General features: G+C 36.9%; 1 protein-coding gene across 6 annotated transcripts in view; it reads left to right on the top strand.

Annotated features, from left to right (window-relative positions):
* The window catches only part of ACSL6 (acyl-CoA synthetase long chain family member 6), a 156,992-nt gene that overhangs the window by 107,451 nt on the left and 32,896 nt on the right, over nt 1-16,645 (top strand). For all 6 annotated transcript variants that reach the window (XM_043980188.1, XM_043980185.1, XM_043980184.1 and 3 more), the window contains exons 9-10: nt 196-247; nt 14,956-15,029. In XM_043980188.1, coding sequence (XP_043836123.1) covers nt 196-247; nt 14,956-15,029 — 126 coding nt within the window. The remainder of the gene's footprint in view (nt 1-195; nt 248-14,955; nt 15,030-16,645) is intronic.

Here is a 16,645-nt window from a genome sequence, read left to right as displayed (position 1 = left end):
TCAACAGTGAGCACCAAAACGAGAAAGGGGGAGAATCAGGGTCTTGGACCAATCAGGGACATATACTTCTTCTCACAGATGGGAGAGAATGCTAAGTAGGAGATAATTGGAATTGCATTCTCTCAAAAAAAAAAATGGAGCAGGTATAAATAGACATTCCAGTAATTTCCTTTTTCTTTTATTGTCTCCTCTTAGCCTCCTCGGCCAGAAGACCTTTCAATCGTGTGTTTCACTAGTGGTACTACAGGTAACCACAGGGGTGCTGGGCAGCAATGTCATTCTGCATTTGATTGAACTTTCCTAATGGAAAAGAGATGTCAGAAACTTTGCACCTATTGAAACTGCATCTAGAAGGGCAATGGGCCATGATTCAGGTGCAGTTTAATCCTCTTAGAAAGAGGAACAGTTTCTCAGAGAGTTGTACCAGGCTTTCCCCACTGGGGAAGTTCACTCTTGATAAAAAGTTCCAGGGTTTGGGTTACACTGTAATGTTTGCATATACCAAAAATTCTCAATAAGCAACTGAAAAGGAAACACAATTTTTATTTGGGAAGAAAAAAACATTTTCTGCTTACTTGATGTTTACTTGACAGATTCTGTTATTGTGCATTTCAGGAAAACTCTTTCTGGGTATCATGTGCCACGTGTCACATTATAAATATGCTACATTATAGGATTGATTTTTATGTTCATAGGCAATGTTACATACACACTTACAATCCAATATTCAGTAATACCTGTAATTTAATTGATGTAGGGAACTTCCTGTAAGTAAATGCTCTTAGTGAATGCATGTTGGCACTTTTCTGCAACTTATATTCTTAAAGATTTGTCTTAAAGAGTTGTTCAGTGTCATACAGACAATATATGTGAATGGAGTAGGGTAGAAGATAAAAGGGGTTAGGGCATAGATTTGAACCCAGGTCTTCCTGGCTTCAAAACAGTGCATTTATGAAATAAAACATAATGTTATTATAATTATGGAGCAACTATCCTACAGCTATTACCACTTTTTGTGGATCTGGAACTGAGCTTGGCATTGTGGAAAGATAGAAACATTGGACAGGATCCATGCTTAGGAAATTTACAAATAAGCTGGATAGACAAGAAACAAATGCTCATTGAAAGCTAAATAACAATCTGTCCTATGAACTATAGGTACCTACCATACTATGCTAGGCCACGAAGGAAATGCCAAATTTAGATGACATGGTCCCTGTTCTCAAGGAGTTTGCACTCTAGTAGGGAGATAAGATATAAACTCAGGTAGCTATAAAATAAAACTTTACACAGCATGTACATAAGAGGTGCAAAACAAAGGTACAAGGAGGTAGCCTTTAAATTGAACTTAGAAGAATGGGTAGGACTTTAGCAAATGAAAAGAGAAAAAGACAAAAAGTTTCTGTTAGTGATGGAGACAGTGAATGTTGAGGGAGTGCTGAGAAGGGGGAGATCACTGTGAGATGGGGTGGTCACAGGAGACTTCCTGGAAGATCTGGGATTTAGCCTTGGCCTCAAAAGATGAATTGTTGTTGTTCAATTGTGTCCAATTCTTTGTGACTTCATTTTGGAGTTTTCTTTTTTGTTTTGTTTTGGTGAGGCAATTGGGGTTAAGTGACTTGCCTAGGGTCACACAGCTAGTGTCAAGTGTCTGAGGCTGGATTTGAACTCAGGTCCTCCTGAATTCAGGGCCAGTGCTCTATCCACTGCGCCACCTAGCTACCCCATTTTGGAATTTTCTTGACAAAGCTGGAGGAGTTTGCCATTTCCTTCTCCAGCTCATTTTACAGATGAGGAAACTGAGGCAAACAGTCAAGCTGACCTAAACCTGAACCACAGCTGTATTGGCTAAGTATTTTAGACAATCCTTATTTCCTAATGAGTTTATGTGTTTGTGTATGTGCCTGTGTGTTTGTGTTGAGTAATATGCAGTTGTTTTAGTTGAACTTAGTTGCTGGAATCCAAATTAGACAAATGGATCATACATTTGTGAGCACACTATTTGGGTCGGTGGGTGGGCGGGGAGAGAGAACCAAGCTAACACATAAAATAACAGGAGAAGAAAGCAAGACTATGTATAACCAAATATGGTGCAGAGGATGAGGGTCACAGGAGATCAGACAAGGGACAGATGAGTGAGTAGGAACACGAAATGAACTTTATGGGGAATTTGGGAGATAAAGATAGCAATAACACCATATTATTATTTTTTTTGGCAGGGCAATGAGGATTAAGTGACTTGCCAGGGTCACACAGCTAGTAAGTGTCAAGTGTCTGAGGCTGGATTTGAACTCAATTACTCCTGAATCCAAGGCCTGTGCTTTATCCACTGCGCCACCTAGCTGCCCCAACACCACATTCCTATACAATAATTTAATGCTTTTACTAAAGCATGTCAACATACTTGTTTCATGATACTGGGAACATCACTTCTCCTTCTTCTAGCTATCCCTAGTTGATAAGAAATAGCTAGCAGCCCTGTTTTTCCTCATTAATTGCACTGATACCTGAAAGGACTTGACTTTCAGGCATAAAGACTTCCCTGCTTCTTTTGCAAGCCTTAGCTCTTTGCAGATTCTTGGATAATGCCATAGACATGACTAGTCTTCACTGTTCTCACCCCTTAGGTGATGATACATCGATATTTCAAGGATGTGTACTTACATTATTTCTTATCATGTGCCAAGAGTGATGTTTCTGTCTCTTCCAATGAGCTAATTAATTTACACACTGTCTGTTGAATTCTAAACAGACCTGAGGCCTAGAGTGACCTTTATCCTCCAGGATCTTATATTCTAAGAGAGTGGCTTTATGAAGCTTTGTAGATAATTTGATATCTTAAAAACAAGTAGAAGATATTTTCATGGTGTTATTCCAAGCTGAAAAGACTTCAAGTACAGATCTAGGGACAAATAATATGCCTTACTGTGTGAGGACCAGCCAAGATAAATATAGGAGAGGCACACCACCAGAAGCTTGGCTCTAGGTGATAATTTTTTTTGGTCATAGTTATTCATGGATGTACAAGAAGGTTTGGCATGCATCCTTTAAGGGAGTACCCACACTGATGAAATTAGAGATCCCTGAAATATTAAAGGAAGTAATGATAAGAGGAACAGAACATGAATCAAGAGACTGGATTCTGGTCCCAGATCTACTACTAACTAATTATGGCATAGACTTAAAGGTGAATGTTAAGGTAACACACATTGAAAACCAGAGAGGCTAAGTAACTTCCTCAAGGTCACAGAAAATAAGTGGAAGAGTCAGGATTTCAAACCCATGTCCTCTGACTTCAGGGACAGAATTCTTTCTACTGCCCCATGCATCTTGGGCAGGTCACAGAATCTCATAATTGGAAGGGCCATCAGAAGGGCCATTGTCTAACCCATACATGAGTAAAACTTGATAAGTGGTCCTCCAATCTTAGCTTGAAGCCTTACTTTTATCAGAGAAACTTGCTGTAAAGATTTTTTTTCCATTTACCTGTTTCCCTTCTAATTTTAGCTAAATTGGTTTTGCTTTTGCACAAACTCTCTAGTAAGAGAGAACCCACTGCTTCCCAATGCACCCTACTTCACTTTTGGACAATTCTGAATTTTAGGAAGTTTTTCCATACATCAAACTTAAATTTGCTTTTTTTTTTTTTTTTTGCGATTTTCCCCTTCCCAAATGGAACTAATAAACAATACTTGCCCTACCCTCTCTCATAGAGTAGTTATAAAAATCAAATGAGATAGTGGATGTGAAAGCACTTTGGAAACTATAAATCACTATGCAAATATAAGGTAGTATTCTTATTATTTTAAAAAATATCTTGATGACATGAATAAACTTTGAGAGTCTCTTATAAAAGGTCCTTCAATATAGATGTTTTCCTTTTTGGATCCATATTTATGGGAAAAAATATTTTAATGTGTCCCAACATTGATTATAGATTACACACAAATGTGAGTGCAACCACTAATCTTTCACTGGAAGAGAGAGAGTGGTCTCTCTCAATGGTTGGTCATTTAGTATAAAAAAACCCCAAAACCTATTTCTGGATTCATAGTTTCTTTTTGAAATTAACAAATCTCTTCTATCTGTACTTTCCACTTTCCTCCTGTCCAAATTGAGAAAGGAAAACAAAAATCCTAGTACAACCATATATAGTCAAGCAAAACAAATTCTTGCATAACTATATCCAAAAACATCTATGTTTTAATCTGTCCCCTGAATCCATCATCTCTGTGTCAGAAGGTGGGTAGCATGCTTTATCATGAATCCTCTGGAATCGTCATTGGTTATTGCTTTGATCAAAGTCCTTAAGTCTTTCAAAGTTGTTTGTCTTCACAACATTTTTGTTGTATAAATTGTTCTCCTGGTTGTCGTCTCATCCTGAATCAGTTCCTAAAAATCTTTCCAGGTTTCTTTGAAACCACACCTGTCTTCATTTCTTAGCGTATTCCATCACATTCATATACCCTAACTTGTTCATTCATTCTCCAGTTGATAGGCAGGTTCTCAGTTATTTCTTTGCCACCACAAAAAGAGCTGCTATAAATACTTTTATTACCCAAGGACCCTTTTCTCCTTGGAGTATAACTGTAGTACTATTATTATTGCATCTAAAGATATTAATTTTTTCTTAAAGATGCTTGATGATATCTTTTGACCATTTCTCAGTTAGGGAATGCCTCTTATTCTTATAAATAAAAAAGCACACACATATGTGTGTATATACATGTATATGGTGAGAGAGAGAGAGAGAGAGCTTTATCAGAGAAACTTAATACAAATGGTTCCTAACATTTATCTGTTTCTCTAACTAGTTTTAGATGAATTGGTTTTGTTTGTATACAAACTTTTGAATTCTAGTTAATAAAAATTGTCCATTTTGCTTTCTGTGATCTTCTCTAACTCTTATTTTGTCATGAACTCTTCTATTCAAAAAAATCTGACAGAAAATTTCCTCCCTCCTCCTCTAATTTGTTTATGCTTTCACCCTTTATGCTTAAGTCATGTACTCATTTGGAGCTGTGAAATGTTGGTCTATATTTAGTTCCTACCAGACTCCTTTCCCATTTTCCTGACAGTTTATATCAAATAATGAGTTCTTAACCCAATAGCAGTGATCTTTAGGATGATAAAACACTAGGCTACAAAGTTCCTTTGCTTTTGTAAATGGTGTACCTAATCTATTCTACTAATCAAACTCTATTTCTTAATCAGTACCAGATTGTTTTAAAGATTACTGCTTTGTAATTTAGTTTGAGATTCGGTACTGCTATGCCCTTCCTTCCTACCTTTTCCATTATTTCTCTTGAGATTCTTGACCTTTTGTTCCTCTAGATGAATTTTCTTAATATTTTTTCTACCCCTTTTAAAATAATCCCTTAATCGTTTTATAGGTATGGCATGGAATAATTTAATTAATTTAGGTTAATAGTGCCATTTTATTATATTGACAATGCCTACCCATAAGCAATTAATACATTTTTAATTTTTAATATTCTATTTTTCCCTATTACATGTAAAAATATTTTTAGCATTCATTTAAAAATATTTGATTTCTAAATTCTCTCCTTCCCTCTCTCCCCTCCCCTCTCATTGTATATAGGGCTTTTCCCTTTTTTGATCTCTCTGGGATATGGACCTTATAGTGGTATTGCTGGGTCAAAGGATATGCACAGTTTTATAGTCCTTTGGGCATAATTCAAAATGCCTTCCAGAATGGTAGAATCAGTTTACAACTCCACCAACTTTAATTTTCCTACATCCTTTTCAACATTTGTATTTATATTATATATTATATGTATTTATATACTTCATGTGTGTCTTAGAAAGTAGACTACCAAGTATTTTAAGGTTTCTGTAGCTATTTTAAATAGAATTTCTCTTTCTGTCATTTCCTGCTGAATTTTATTTCTATTATACAGAAATTCTAATGATTTGTGTGGGTTTCTTTTATATTCTGTAACTTTATTGACATTGTTGTTTCAATTTTTTTTTTTGGTGGGGCAATGAGGATTAGGTGACTTGCCCAGGGTCACACAGTAAGTGTCACATGTCTGAGGACGAATTTGAACTCAGGTCCTCCTGAATCCAGGGACAGTGCTTTATCCACTGTGCCACCTAGCTGACCCCCTCAATTGTTTTTATTTACTTTACTCTCTAGGCTTCTCTAAGCAAACCATCATGTCATCTGCAAAAAGCAAAAATTTCATTTCTATTTTGTTTATTCCCTCTATTTCTTCTTCTTCTTTATTGCTCTAGCTAGTAATTCTAGCACAATACTCAATAGTAATATGATACTAGATATCCTTACTTTACCCCTAATATTAGTGGAAAGGAGTCTAGCTTATTCCCATTATAAATTATGTTGGCTTTTAGTTTTAGATTCATAATTTCAAGATACAATGAGGGGGGCAGCTAGGTGGTGCAGTGGATAGAGCACCAGCCCTGGAGTCAGGAGTACCTGAGTTCAAATCTGGCCTCAGACACTTAACACTTAATAGCTGTGTGACCCTGGGCAAGTCACTTAACCCCAATTGCCTCACTAATAAAAAAATTTTTTTTAAAGATACAATGAGACAACTTAGCTTATTCAGAGACCACCAGGGCACTCACAACTTGGGACCAAGCACTTTAATATTTTCTGAACCTGGAACCATAGATCTATGGAATTAGGGAAGTAGAGACTGAAAAGACAAGGGCTAACCATGAGCTCCATGGGTGTAACATTTGTTAAATAGTAGACTTAAAATGCAAAAGGGTAACAAATGTAGTTTCTTACATTAAAGTCACTTCAGAATATCTGGCTCAAGGATAATCCGAATCATCTCTGACATTCAAAAGCAGGAACAGTTAGACCCACACCTATATATTACTGAGGTCATGGAAAAGCCGTTGTCATGAAATCATCCCACTTCTTTCCTCCTCCACACATTCAACAAATGCCTGCTACACAAGAAGCAATATCAGAGTCAGGTCTGGGTTTGAGTCTCTTATACTTTACCTCTCAATGTTACAGAAAACTTTCTTAAGAATATAAATTGCAGAGTATCTGATGCTGATTTGCACTGGTAGATGGAGTCTCCTCACCTCGTGTTCTCTACAATAATGAATTTATAGCTCCAACCAAAAAAGAAAAAGTGAGAGGAACTATATAAATGAAGAATGAAAAAAATAATCCCTGCCCTCAAAGAGCTTAGGTTTTCCTGAGGGATACAATATGTATATAGATAAGAAACCACAAAGTAATTTCTGCAGGGAGAGAGCACTAAAAAGCAAGGGAATCAGAAAAACAAACCTCACAGAAGAGATGGCACCTAGCAAAGAATATATTAAATATTTACTTTGTTCCAGGGATTATGTTAAGCATTAGGGATCCTAATACAGTCAAGTAAGACAATACATCCCCTCACAAAACATATAAGAAAGCAGAAGTTGGGGGCAGGGAGGAGGGGGTGAAGAAGTGCAGGCAATGGGATCATAGTTTATCTTAGGGATGGCTGGGAAGTGATGTAATGGATTGAGGAGAAGGTAAATTAAGGAGAGATCTCATCAATGAGACCCCAAAGCCTTGGGGAGAGGAGATTAACAAGGAGACAAGAGTATAGATGACATGGCTTGGAAATGGCCTGGTTCAGAAAAGATAGGGAGTCAAAGTTCACCACTGAGTGCCACAGGAAACTTAGGAATTTCAAGAAGTCAAAGTGAGAAAGGATTTTATTATTTTTCCAGAGCAGAGAACATTTTAAAACCTTCTAATAAACGAATGCTCCAAGTAAATTTCATTCTGCACCTAATAAGTTTCCAGCCTCAAAGACAGATTTTTTTCATTATGAGAAGCAACATAGATTGTGGAATAAAAGGACCAGTTTTCATTAATTATTGGATGTTGGATTCTATGAGTACAGTATGAGTAGTGAGTAGAATGTAGGACTTGGAGACAGGAAGACTCAAATCCTCCCTCAGATACTTGTGACTAAACAAGTCACTTAACCTTACTGTGCCTCAGTTACCTCATCTGTAAAATGAGAATAAAAAGGGTACCTACCTCATAGGGTTGTTGTGAGGATCAAATGAGTTAACATGTATAAAGCACTTTGAAAATATTAAAATATTATATAAATGTTAGTTACAGTTATTATATTACTAGACCATCAAAGACAAAACACACACATTTATTCAGAGATTTTAAAAAATTTTAATTCTATTTTGACCTCTAATCTTTGAGCTATCTGTTTAATAGTACTCCTCCCTTTTTACTGCATCTAGGTAAACTGACCTTCCTAAACTTAATAACCTGGAGTATGCATGGCAATGTGCCTTTCCTCCTGGTAGATTATCTCCCAAGGTTTTCTTTGAATATGGGATGAGAAAACTCAAATGGGAGCCAAGATGGTGGAGGAAAACCAGTAACTTTATGGACCTCTCCCTACAATCCCTCCAAATAGTTCCAAATAATGCTATAAGAAAATTCCTGGAGCAGCAGAACCCACAAAGGAATGGGGTAAGATCATTTTCCAGCCAAAGATGGCTTGAAAACTTGGCAGGAAAGGTCTATTGTACCAGGGTGAGAGTGGAATCCAGACCCATGCGGCACCAACACGGATCCAGCCCCAGGCAGGATGCGCCAGAGTGGGCCTCTGAATAGGCTGCAGTGGTGGCTACTTCTGGAACTCAGTTCATGGTCCTGTGAGGGCATTGAGCAGTTGGCCGAGGGAAGATTGCAGGGCTCTCTGCTGGCCCTGAGGCAGAACTCTGTTGTGTTGCCTGTACTCAGAAACAGAAAGCAGTCTTGAGTGGCAGCCCAGGTCAGGGAGGGGCACAGGCATGTCCAAGCTTGCAACTTCAGTGAAACAGAAATCTGTTCCCAGGTTAAAGAGCAAGCATACCTGTGGTTACTTACAAACCAGAGCATAGGCCAGGGAAGTGCAGAACATGCCTCTACTTAAATCATACCACATGGGACCCTCTGAAGCTTGGGACAGTGCACCCTGGGAGCAGTGCCCAACTTTAAGAAGGAGTTAAAAGTCAAGAAATAGGCTGGCAAAATGAGCAGACAGAAAAAGATGCTGACCCTAGAAAGTTTCTTTGGTGACAAGGAAGATCAAAATACACCCTCAGAAGAAGAGATAACTCAGAGATGTTATCAGCTGGATCCTGGAAGGATTTCTTTCACCCAAGTTGCTGAACGTCCCCTTGAAGTCTAGTGAAGATGAGGTAAGTGAGTTTTCTTGTTAAGCCAACAGGGCATGTTCTAGTGATATCATTGAGAATGTTGACCCCGAACAAGAAATAATAGTTGTGTATTTTAAAGGCAAAATTGAAACCAATTAATAGTGCCACTCCAAGACCTTTTAAAGAGTTGTCTATTATGGACTTTCTTTTTTAATATCTGTATTTGAATGTTAAGGGTTCATGTATACATAAATAGGTTTAGAGGGAGGTAGGAAAAAATTTAAGAAAATAACTAGTCTGTCTTCAAAATAACCACCAGGATCACAGGATTCTCATTTTAGAGCTGCAAGGGACCCTAGAGATCATCTGGTCCAACTCCCTCATTTTACATATAAGAAAATGAGGCCCATAAAAGTGATTTGCCTTGCCCGAGATTTTACTTGTAGTAAGTAGCTAGTTAGTCTATAATTCACTATTTTCTGCTAATTCAATTTGGGGGTATAGATGCAGACAACTTTCTTGAAGAAATTGCCTTAGTTTTTGTTATATATTTAGGAGAAGAGTGAAGAAATTATGTAACATGTAACTACAAAAAAACCCAGAGCCATTTTATTTTATATATTATTCTTTAGGCATTCCTTTTTAGACTCTTATTGTCTGTCATTAATTGACATTTACAGTTTCTTCAATTTTGTCCCTACTCTGAATCCTATTCAGAAAGCACTTATTGAATTGAATTTGAAGGATAAATGCAAATTTAGAAGGCTCCTTAAAACACATTATACAGATTTAGCAGGAAGGAACGTTAGAGGTCATCCATTTGATGATGAAGAAACTAAAGGCCAAAGAGAGTAAATGGCTTACCCATAGATAATAAATGGAAGTTTTAGTACTCTTTTCTCTGTACATCACACACTCACGTGTTAAAGCTGGCCAGCTTTATGGTAGTATCTCATATGGCCTATTTGAATGAAAATGCAGAGAAAGTAGTCTTAATATCATCTTTAGTGTTTAATATAGGGAAGCTAGGTGGTATAATAGATAGAGCACTGAACCAGGAGTCAGGAATACCTAAGTTCAAATCCAGCCTCAGACATTGCCTAGCTTTGTGATACTGGGTAAGTCACTTCACCTCTGTTTCCCTAGATTTCTTATATAAAATGGGGGTTAATAATAGCACCTACTTTTCCAGATTTGTTGTGAGGATCAAACAAAATAATAATTTTAAAGAATTTAGCATGATGCCTGGCACATAGTTAATGCTATATAAATGTTAGCTATTTTTATAACTAATATTAGAGAGAATTAAATTCATATTTATCTATGGCCAAGTCAACAGAGCCTCAGCTTCATAGATTTTTGCTTAAATCACCCAGATAATTATAACAGTGTGGATCTGTATATAATATCTACCATATGGGGGTATATATGTGGGGGGGAGAGAGTAAGAGAAAAAAAGAGAGAGTTAGAAATAGATATCCAGATCCCCAAACACGACTAGTCTGTAATAAACAGGCTATTTTTCATAAAATATAATTGGATGGGCAGAGAACTCACCCCACTACAGGCTTCAGCCCCAAATGACTTTGTCTTTGTCATAAAATTAAGCCTGTCCAAAATAGATTCAACTTTTGATATAAAATTGATCAGAGCTAAAGAAAATTATGCCTAACTTAATCAAAATTATAGCTTCTGGAGGTGTATTTTAAATTAAAAACACAATTTTAATTTGAGGAGTTAATGAAAGTCACAGAGTCCATTTATGGACCTTTAGTGGGAGAACAAAGGAGCTTTTCAAAAATTTTGAAGAATTTCCATTTCACCTCCTTATAGATAGCAAATATACTTTTAAAGATATAAATTTGCTGATTTTTATGGTTAACAGGGGGAATCTAATGACAGATGGAGATGAAAGGAAACTCACAACAGAAATTAACAGATACTTCCTACTTTGTGAGGCTTCATGGGAATGCAGAGTCCTGGGTGACATTGTTCTGGCTAAGTCCTGAAGATTGGGTCATGTTCCAGAAAAGGAAACGCCACATATAGGTCAGCTGCTCCACAGAATGTTATTCCCCTGCAGAGTGGTGGAGAGAGCTACTATGAATACTGGATAAGATGCAGGAGTCATTTGCAGGTGCTGAAAAGATGACAGGATGTTCCAAAAGAAGAAAGGTTATGACTAATGAAGATAACCTGGTGAATTCTTATTTTTATGAATCATAGGTAGAGAACAAACAGTTTGATACTCTCTGAAATTATTATTAATCTAGTTTTTTAAAAAACACATTTTCACTTTTACCTTTGGTTTTTATATAAACTAAATTTCCCCCTGAATCTCTCCTCATCACTTTCCCCTTTTTTACCTGATTTCTTCACATGGTTCACTGATATTGAAGTAGAAAATATCAGAAGATATTGAAGATGACAAAGAAGATATAAAATACATTTTCATACAGATTCTGAGGATTTTAAAGTACTATAGCTATTGATCTCTCCCCTCCAACCCTCCAGTGATTAATTGGTATAGAGTCTGTCTAAAGAAATGTAGTGAAATAACACTATAGAAGAAAACACTCTTGATTAATCTTAACTGGACAAATGCCATGATCTCTCTTTTAATGTGGAATTAGCAGGATGACTCAGAGCTTCAAAATATGGTTGTGAAATTTCTGTTGCGGATTATATGCAATCCCCTTTAAGATTCTCTTGTCAGGATTCCAGCAGGATTTTAAGTTCAATGTTCCAGAAGACCCCCTTTTCACAGAAGCCCATGTTCTACCCCTGGAGCTTTGGGTGAGTTCTTTGAAAATTCCCAGAACGTTCAGCTCCAACAACCATGAATGAAGAACAACATGCAGAAAGCATTTGGTCATATTCTCAGCTGGGAAAACTTTCAAAGACTTTTGTAAGCAAATTTCTGAAAAACATCTATATTTAGCTTTGTTCTGAGAAAAGATGTCTGTCTCTCCTTGATACAGAGTTGAAATAGGTGGTGTATAAAATTCCTTCCTAAAAGGGAATTTTTTTTTCATAATGGAAGCCATTCATAAAATACTGTAATATTGAAAATTATGATGTATGATGTCACTGGTCTGTTTGAATAACGTATGTATGTGCCTAGAGCACACATTAAAGATTTTAAAAGTTTTTTATTAAGTTTGTATCCTTTCCCTATTGCCTTTCAGAGTGCTATCCTATAAACAAACAGTACTTTTAAGAAAATTAGCATAATTGATCAATATATCAGAAAAGTCTAAATATATGTGCAATGTGAAATATTTATGGAACCCATGCCTCTGAAAAGGGATGAGGTAGGAGGGTCTCTGTCTCTTCTTTCAAGCCATGCTTGTGGTTTATTATTTTGCAATATTCACTTTTGATTACATGTGTATGGTTGTTCTTTCAATTTACATCATTGAAACCAATGTATATATTGTTGTCATGTTTCTGCTTACTTTACTCTGCATCAGTTCATGTAGATTTATTCATGCTTCTCTTTATTCATAACATTTGTTATTTCTTTCCCCAGGGTAATATTGTATTATATTTATGTACCACAATTTGTTTAACCATTTAAAGTTCTATGTACCACACATCTGCATTTGAAACTTGTCCCTTAAATTCAAAGGTAATACTAAAAACAGTGACCATTAATTGTGAGGGAGGATGTGGCTAAATGGCTAACATATAATATGGTATATGAAGAGATGGCTCAGGTCAGTGACTCTGTACCTCTTTTGTCCTTCTGCCTAAAACTTCCTTAGTGACACACTGGGACTTTCAGTGCATTTCATTTGTTAAATGGAAAGCACATTCTTTCCATGTGTCTCTTGGCTTTTGAAACCATTGCATTCCCACTGTTCCTGAAGAATAACTATGAATGGGAATTAGACTTACTCTTTTTGAGTATGGAGAACAGAACTAAGAGCAAATGGCAGAAGTTAGCTAAGCCAAGCAAGAAGTACAAACCACTCAGAATACAATCCCTACTCAGAACCTTTTCATTTCGGAGTAGGACCTTCTAACGTGTGTTCTCTCCAAGAAGGTCTAGCTTTTATTTCCAGTGTTGCAGTGAGGTATCGTACTGGGACTGAAGAGGAGGAATAATATTACTCATGTTTCTATAGTGCTTTAAGGTTTACAAAAAGCTTTCTTCAGAACACCTAGCAAGATAAATAGCATAAACATTATCATCTTGACTTTACAGGTGAGGACACAGATGAGGCTCAGGGAACACTCAACATATCTTCTTGGATGCATATTGATATGGATATCTAATGATGCACTAAACAATATAGGAACTGCCTACTATGGTATAGATAACAACTGACTAATTCTTTGCTATTTTTGTCCATGTTTCCCTTCCCCTCTCCAAATAAAAATCCTCCACAGGGATCTATCCAATGTGCTGAAGTTCTCTTTCTAAGTATTTTAATGTAAAGTTAGAATACTCACTTTACAGCCATGTAGCTGACCATCTGGAATCTCAAATTCCATGATGAATCTAGCTCCTTTTTTTTTATCATATACACTTCCTTCTTGTATGATAATTTTTATATAATTGCTTTGCAACTCAGGGGGTACTCATCTTCTACATTATACTAATGATCCTAGTGTCCCTAAAGTTTTCCCAGATGCCATGGTCTAGTGAGCCCCTGAGTGCTAAAAACCTGTGATTTTTATAGTGAGGAGGAGTAAAAAGAATATTGCCCAGACTGAGCCAGAATTACCACATCCTGTTTCCTGTGGTTCACAGTTTGCTGGGTGGATGCCACTAGATCTTGACTGTAGTACAAGTTTGGATGTGATTTAACACAATACTGTCCACACATGTCTGAGTGCTCTAAGATGAATGCACTGTCTTAAACATCTCCAGGTGACGTGTTTTATGTATGGGGCAGAGGTATATCTATCGATGCCTCCTTATGATACCTGCAATGAAAATGATAGCTTACTCATATAGCACTTTCTAGATTATCAAGTATTTTGGTTCCAAGTATAGCTCTTTATACAACACCATGCTTTAGAAAATCAGATATACTAAAATTGTAAAGTTTTGTGTAGCTCAAAAAGGCACTTTGCTTATCCTACAGAATCCATTTCCCCTGTACCCTAGTCCATCAGATCATCTCCAGTCAGGCTCCTCTCCTACAGGACCAAGGGCTTTAGGTAAAGACAATCTGTTAGCACACATTTTTTATCAGATTTGTAGGATGCCTAAATCCCTCCTTGCAGCTCTCATGAGTTATACAGAGAGGGAAAACCTCTGTGCCTTCTCTGGTCCAATCATAATCATTATAGGACCTGGTCTATAAACTATTCTGTGGCAGCCACATTTAAGTCATGTCTCTCAGCAACATTTTAAACAGGAGATGGAAATAGGACAAAACAAGACCTCCCGCAGATCTAAAACTTGAATTATGGAGAATCATCCTGTGGTCCTCTGCCAAGCCTGTGATGCCTCAGCAGGGTTCCATTTCCTCGATGTCCATCCTTGTCACAGATAACACTCATTTCATATAGTTCTTAGTTCCTAGGAAACCCTTTGATCTTGTTAGTGATCTTTAAGTCAGTGGTGGAGAGGCTTGATCTAGATCTGCCTCTAGCTCTCTAAGTATGTGGAACAAGCTGCCCAGCTATTTGTGATTTTGAGAGGAGGAGAATGAAGCTTACTATTCTGTCATTTGTTAACAGAATCACAGTTCTTCTACAGAGCATAGAGGCTCTCAGGGAGGAGCCTTGTGATTCCCTATTAACATGGTCTTTTCTTTTCTTTCTCAGGAAACCCAAAAGGTGCAATGCTTACCCATGGGAATGTGGTTGCTGATTTTTCAGGCTTTCTCAAAGTCACAGAGGTGAATATGGCAGTATCACTAATGTGGGCAGAGAGCCCATCCAGGACATCTTGAATTTTCAGGTTTCTTTTCATTTGCAATCCTGATATCATATGTGAGCCTGGTGCTTTGGTCCTTATTTAAGGAAAACCACCTTGGCCATCAGTGGATGTAAAAGTCAAAATATGGTCACTTATTCTGCCTTAATAGGGAACACCCAATGATCTCCAAGCACATAAACCCCAGGAGTTATCTGTACAAAACAAAAAAACAATCATTTCTTACCTGTTTTCCATACATTATTTAATGACACTATGTACAAATCAAATGTATAACTGTGAATATATAGTTTGTAGAGCCATCAACCCATTATCACTCTTGCATTTCTAATAATAATTTCAAAATTCTATTTTGACCACTCCTTTTAAGTAAGAAACTGTGGGTACTATTACCTTGTGATAGAATTTTAAAAATAAATCTAAATTAAACTAGTAGTGTTTTTGTCCTAAATAAATAGCTTTTAAAACTTTTTAAAAATGCTTTATTTCCTGTGTGTAAGACACAATAAATCTTGTCCTGGAGAGAAAGGGATTATGAACCTTTTTCCCTAGGGAAAGTTACTCTACATATTTGTACCTAATAACAGTTCAAAAGGCTCTGGATCAGTAGGCAAAGCTAAGCATTTCCCGCAGGTAATCCCAACACATAATACATATGTGACTTCTTCAGTGTGGAAATAGCCTGCAACTCAAATTATACCTCTTTCTTAGGGAATTTCCTGAGTCCCAGAGAGATGAAATCTTTCTTACAGCACACATTTCTTAAATGTTCAACAAACTGAATCAAATCTGACCCATTTCAGAGCTCCATTTGAATTTGGCAAAAATAACAGAACAGAAAGGAGAGAGCCTTAACAGTCTGTGAAATGACAGCTTTTGAAGGCCGTCATCTGCAAGCTCTATCTTCCAAAACACAGGTGTGCCCATTTTAGAGGTAGAACTAGGGCAATAGGTTGCCTAAGATACAATATTCATGGAATACATGGAAGGTATATTTTTTCTAGCAAACGACTTTTTAAAATAAATGCACATATTTTTAATACCATAAAAGCCTGACCTCCATGGCATGAGCATTTATTTTGTATAAATATCTTGAATTATAATGTAGGCCCAGAGCTTCCCACAGATAGTATTACATTGGAGTAAATAGTTCTGTGAGACAAGACTGAAAAACTATACCTTTCAATACAGTGTAATAAAAACCCTTAGCTATAAGTTGGCTACTCCCTCTCTAATATCTCATGGGATGTCAGATTAACTCTCTCTGTAAAGTTGCTTTGAAAGTTTCCATTTTTTGTTTGTGTGTTTTCACTTATTACCCTAAAAGAGGGATACTCACTGGAGTGCTGCAACACATGGAGAACTGCCTATTGCCTTCTTTTCCTTTCTCTGCCCTCTCCCAAACTGTGATAGTGACAAGAGTGTTGACTACAGCTCCTAAAACTGGGGAAAAGGCTTTGAGCCTAAACATAATTGTCCTCAGACAGTGAGTGGTCCTGAGGATTTGGCTGGCACTATAATCAAGGGACATCTTGTCCTTTGTAGTCTACCTACACATTTTAAGCAATTCCATCTATG

The sequence above is a fragment of the Dromiciops gliroides genome, chromosome 2 (genome assembly GCF_019393635.1).
Source record: "Dromiciops gliroides isolate mDroGli1 chromosome 2, mDroGli1.pri, whole genome shotgun sequence".
Classification (NCBI taxonomy): domain Eukaryota; kingdom Metazoa; phylum Chordata; class Mammalia; order Microbiotheria; family Microbiotheriidae; genus Dromiciops; species Dromiciops gliroides.
The sequence above is the reverse complement of the archived record's forward strand: the minus strand, read 5'-3'. Positions and strand labels throughout refer to the sequence as shown.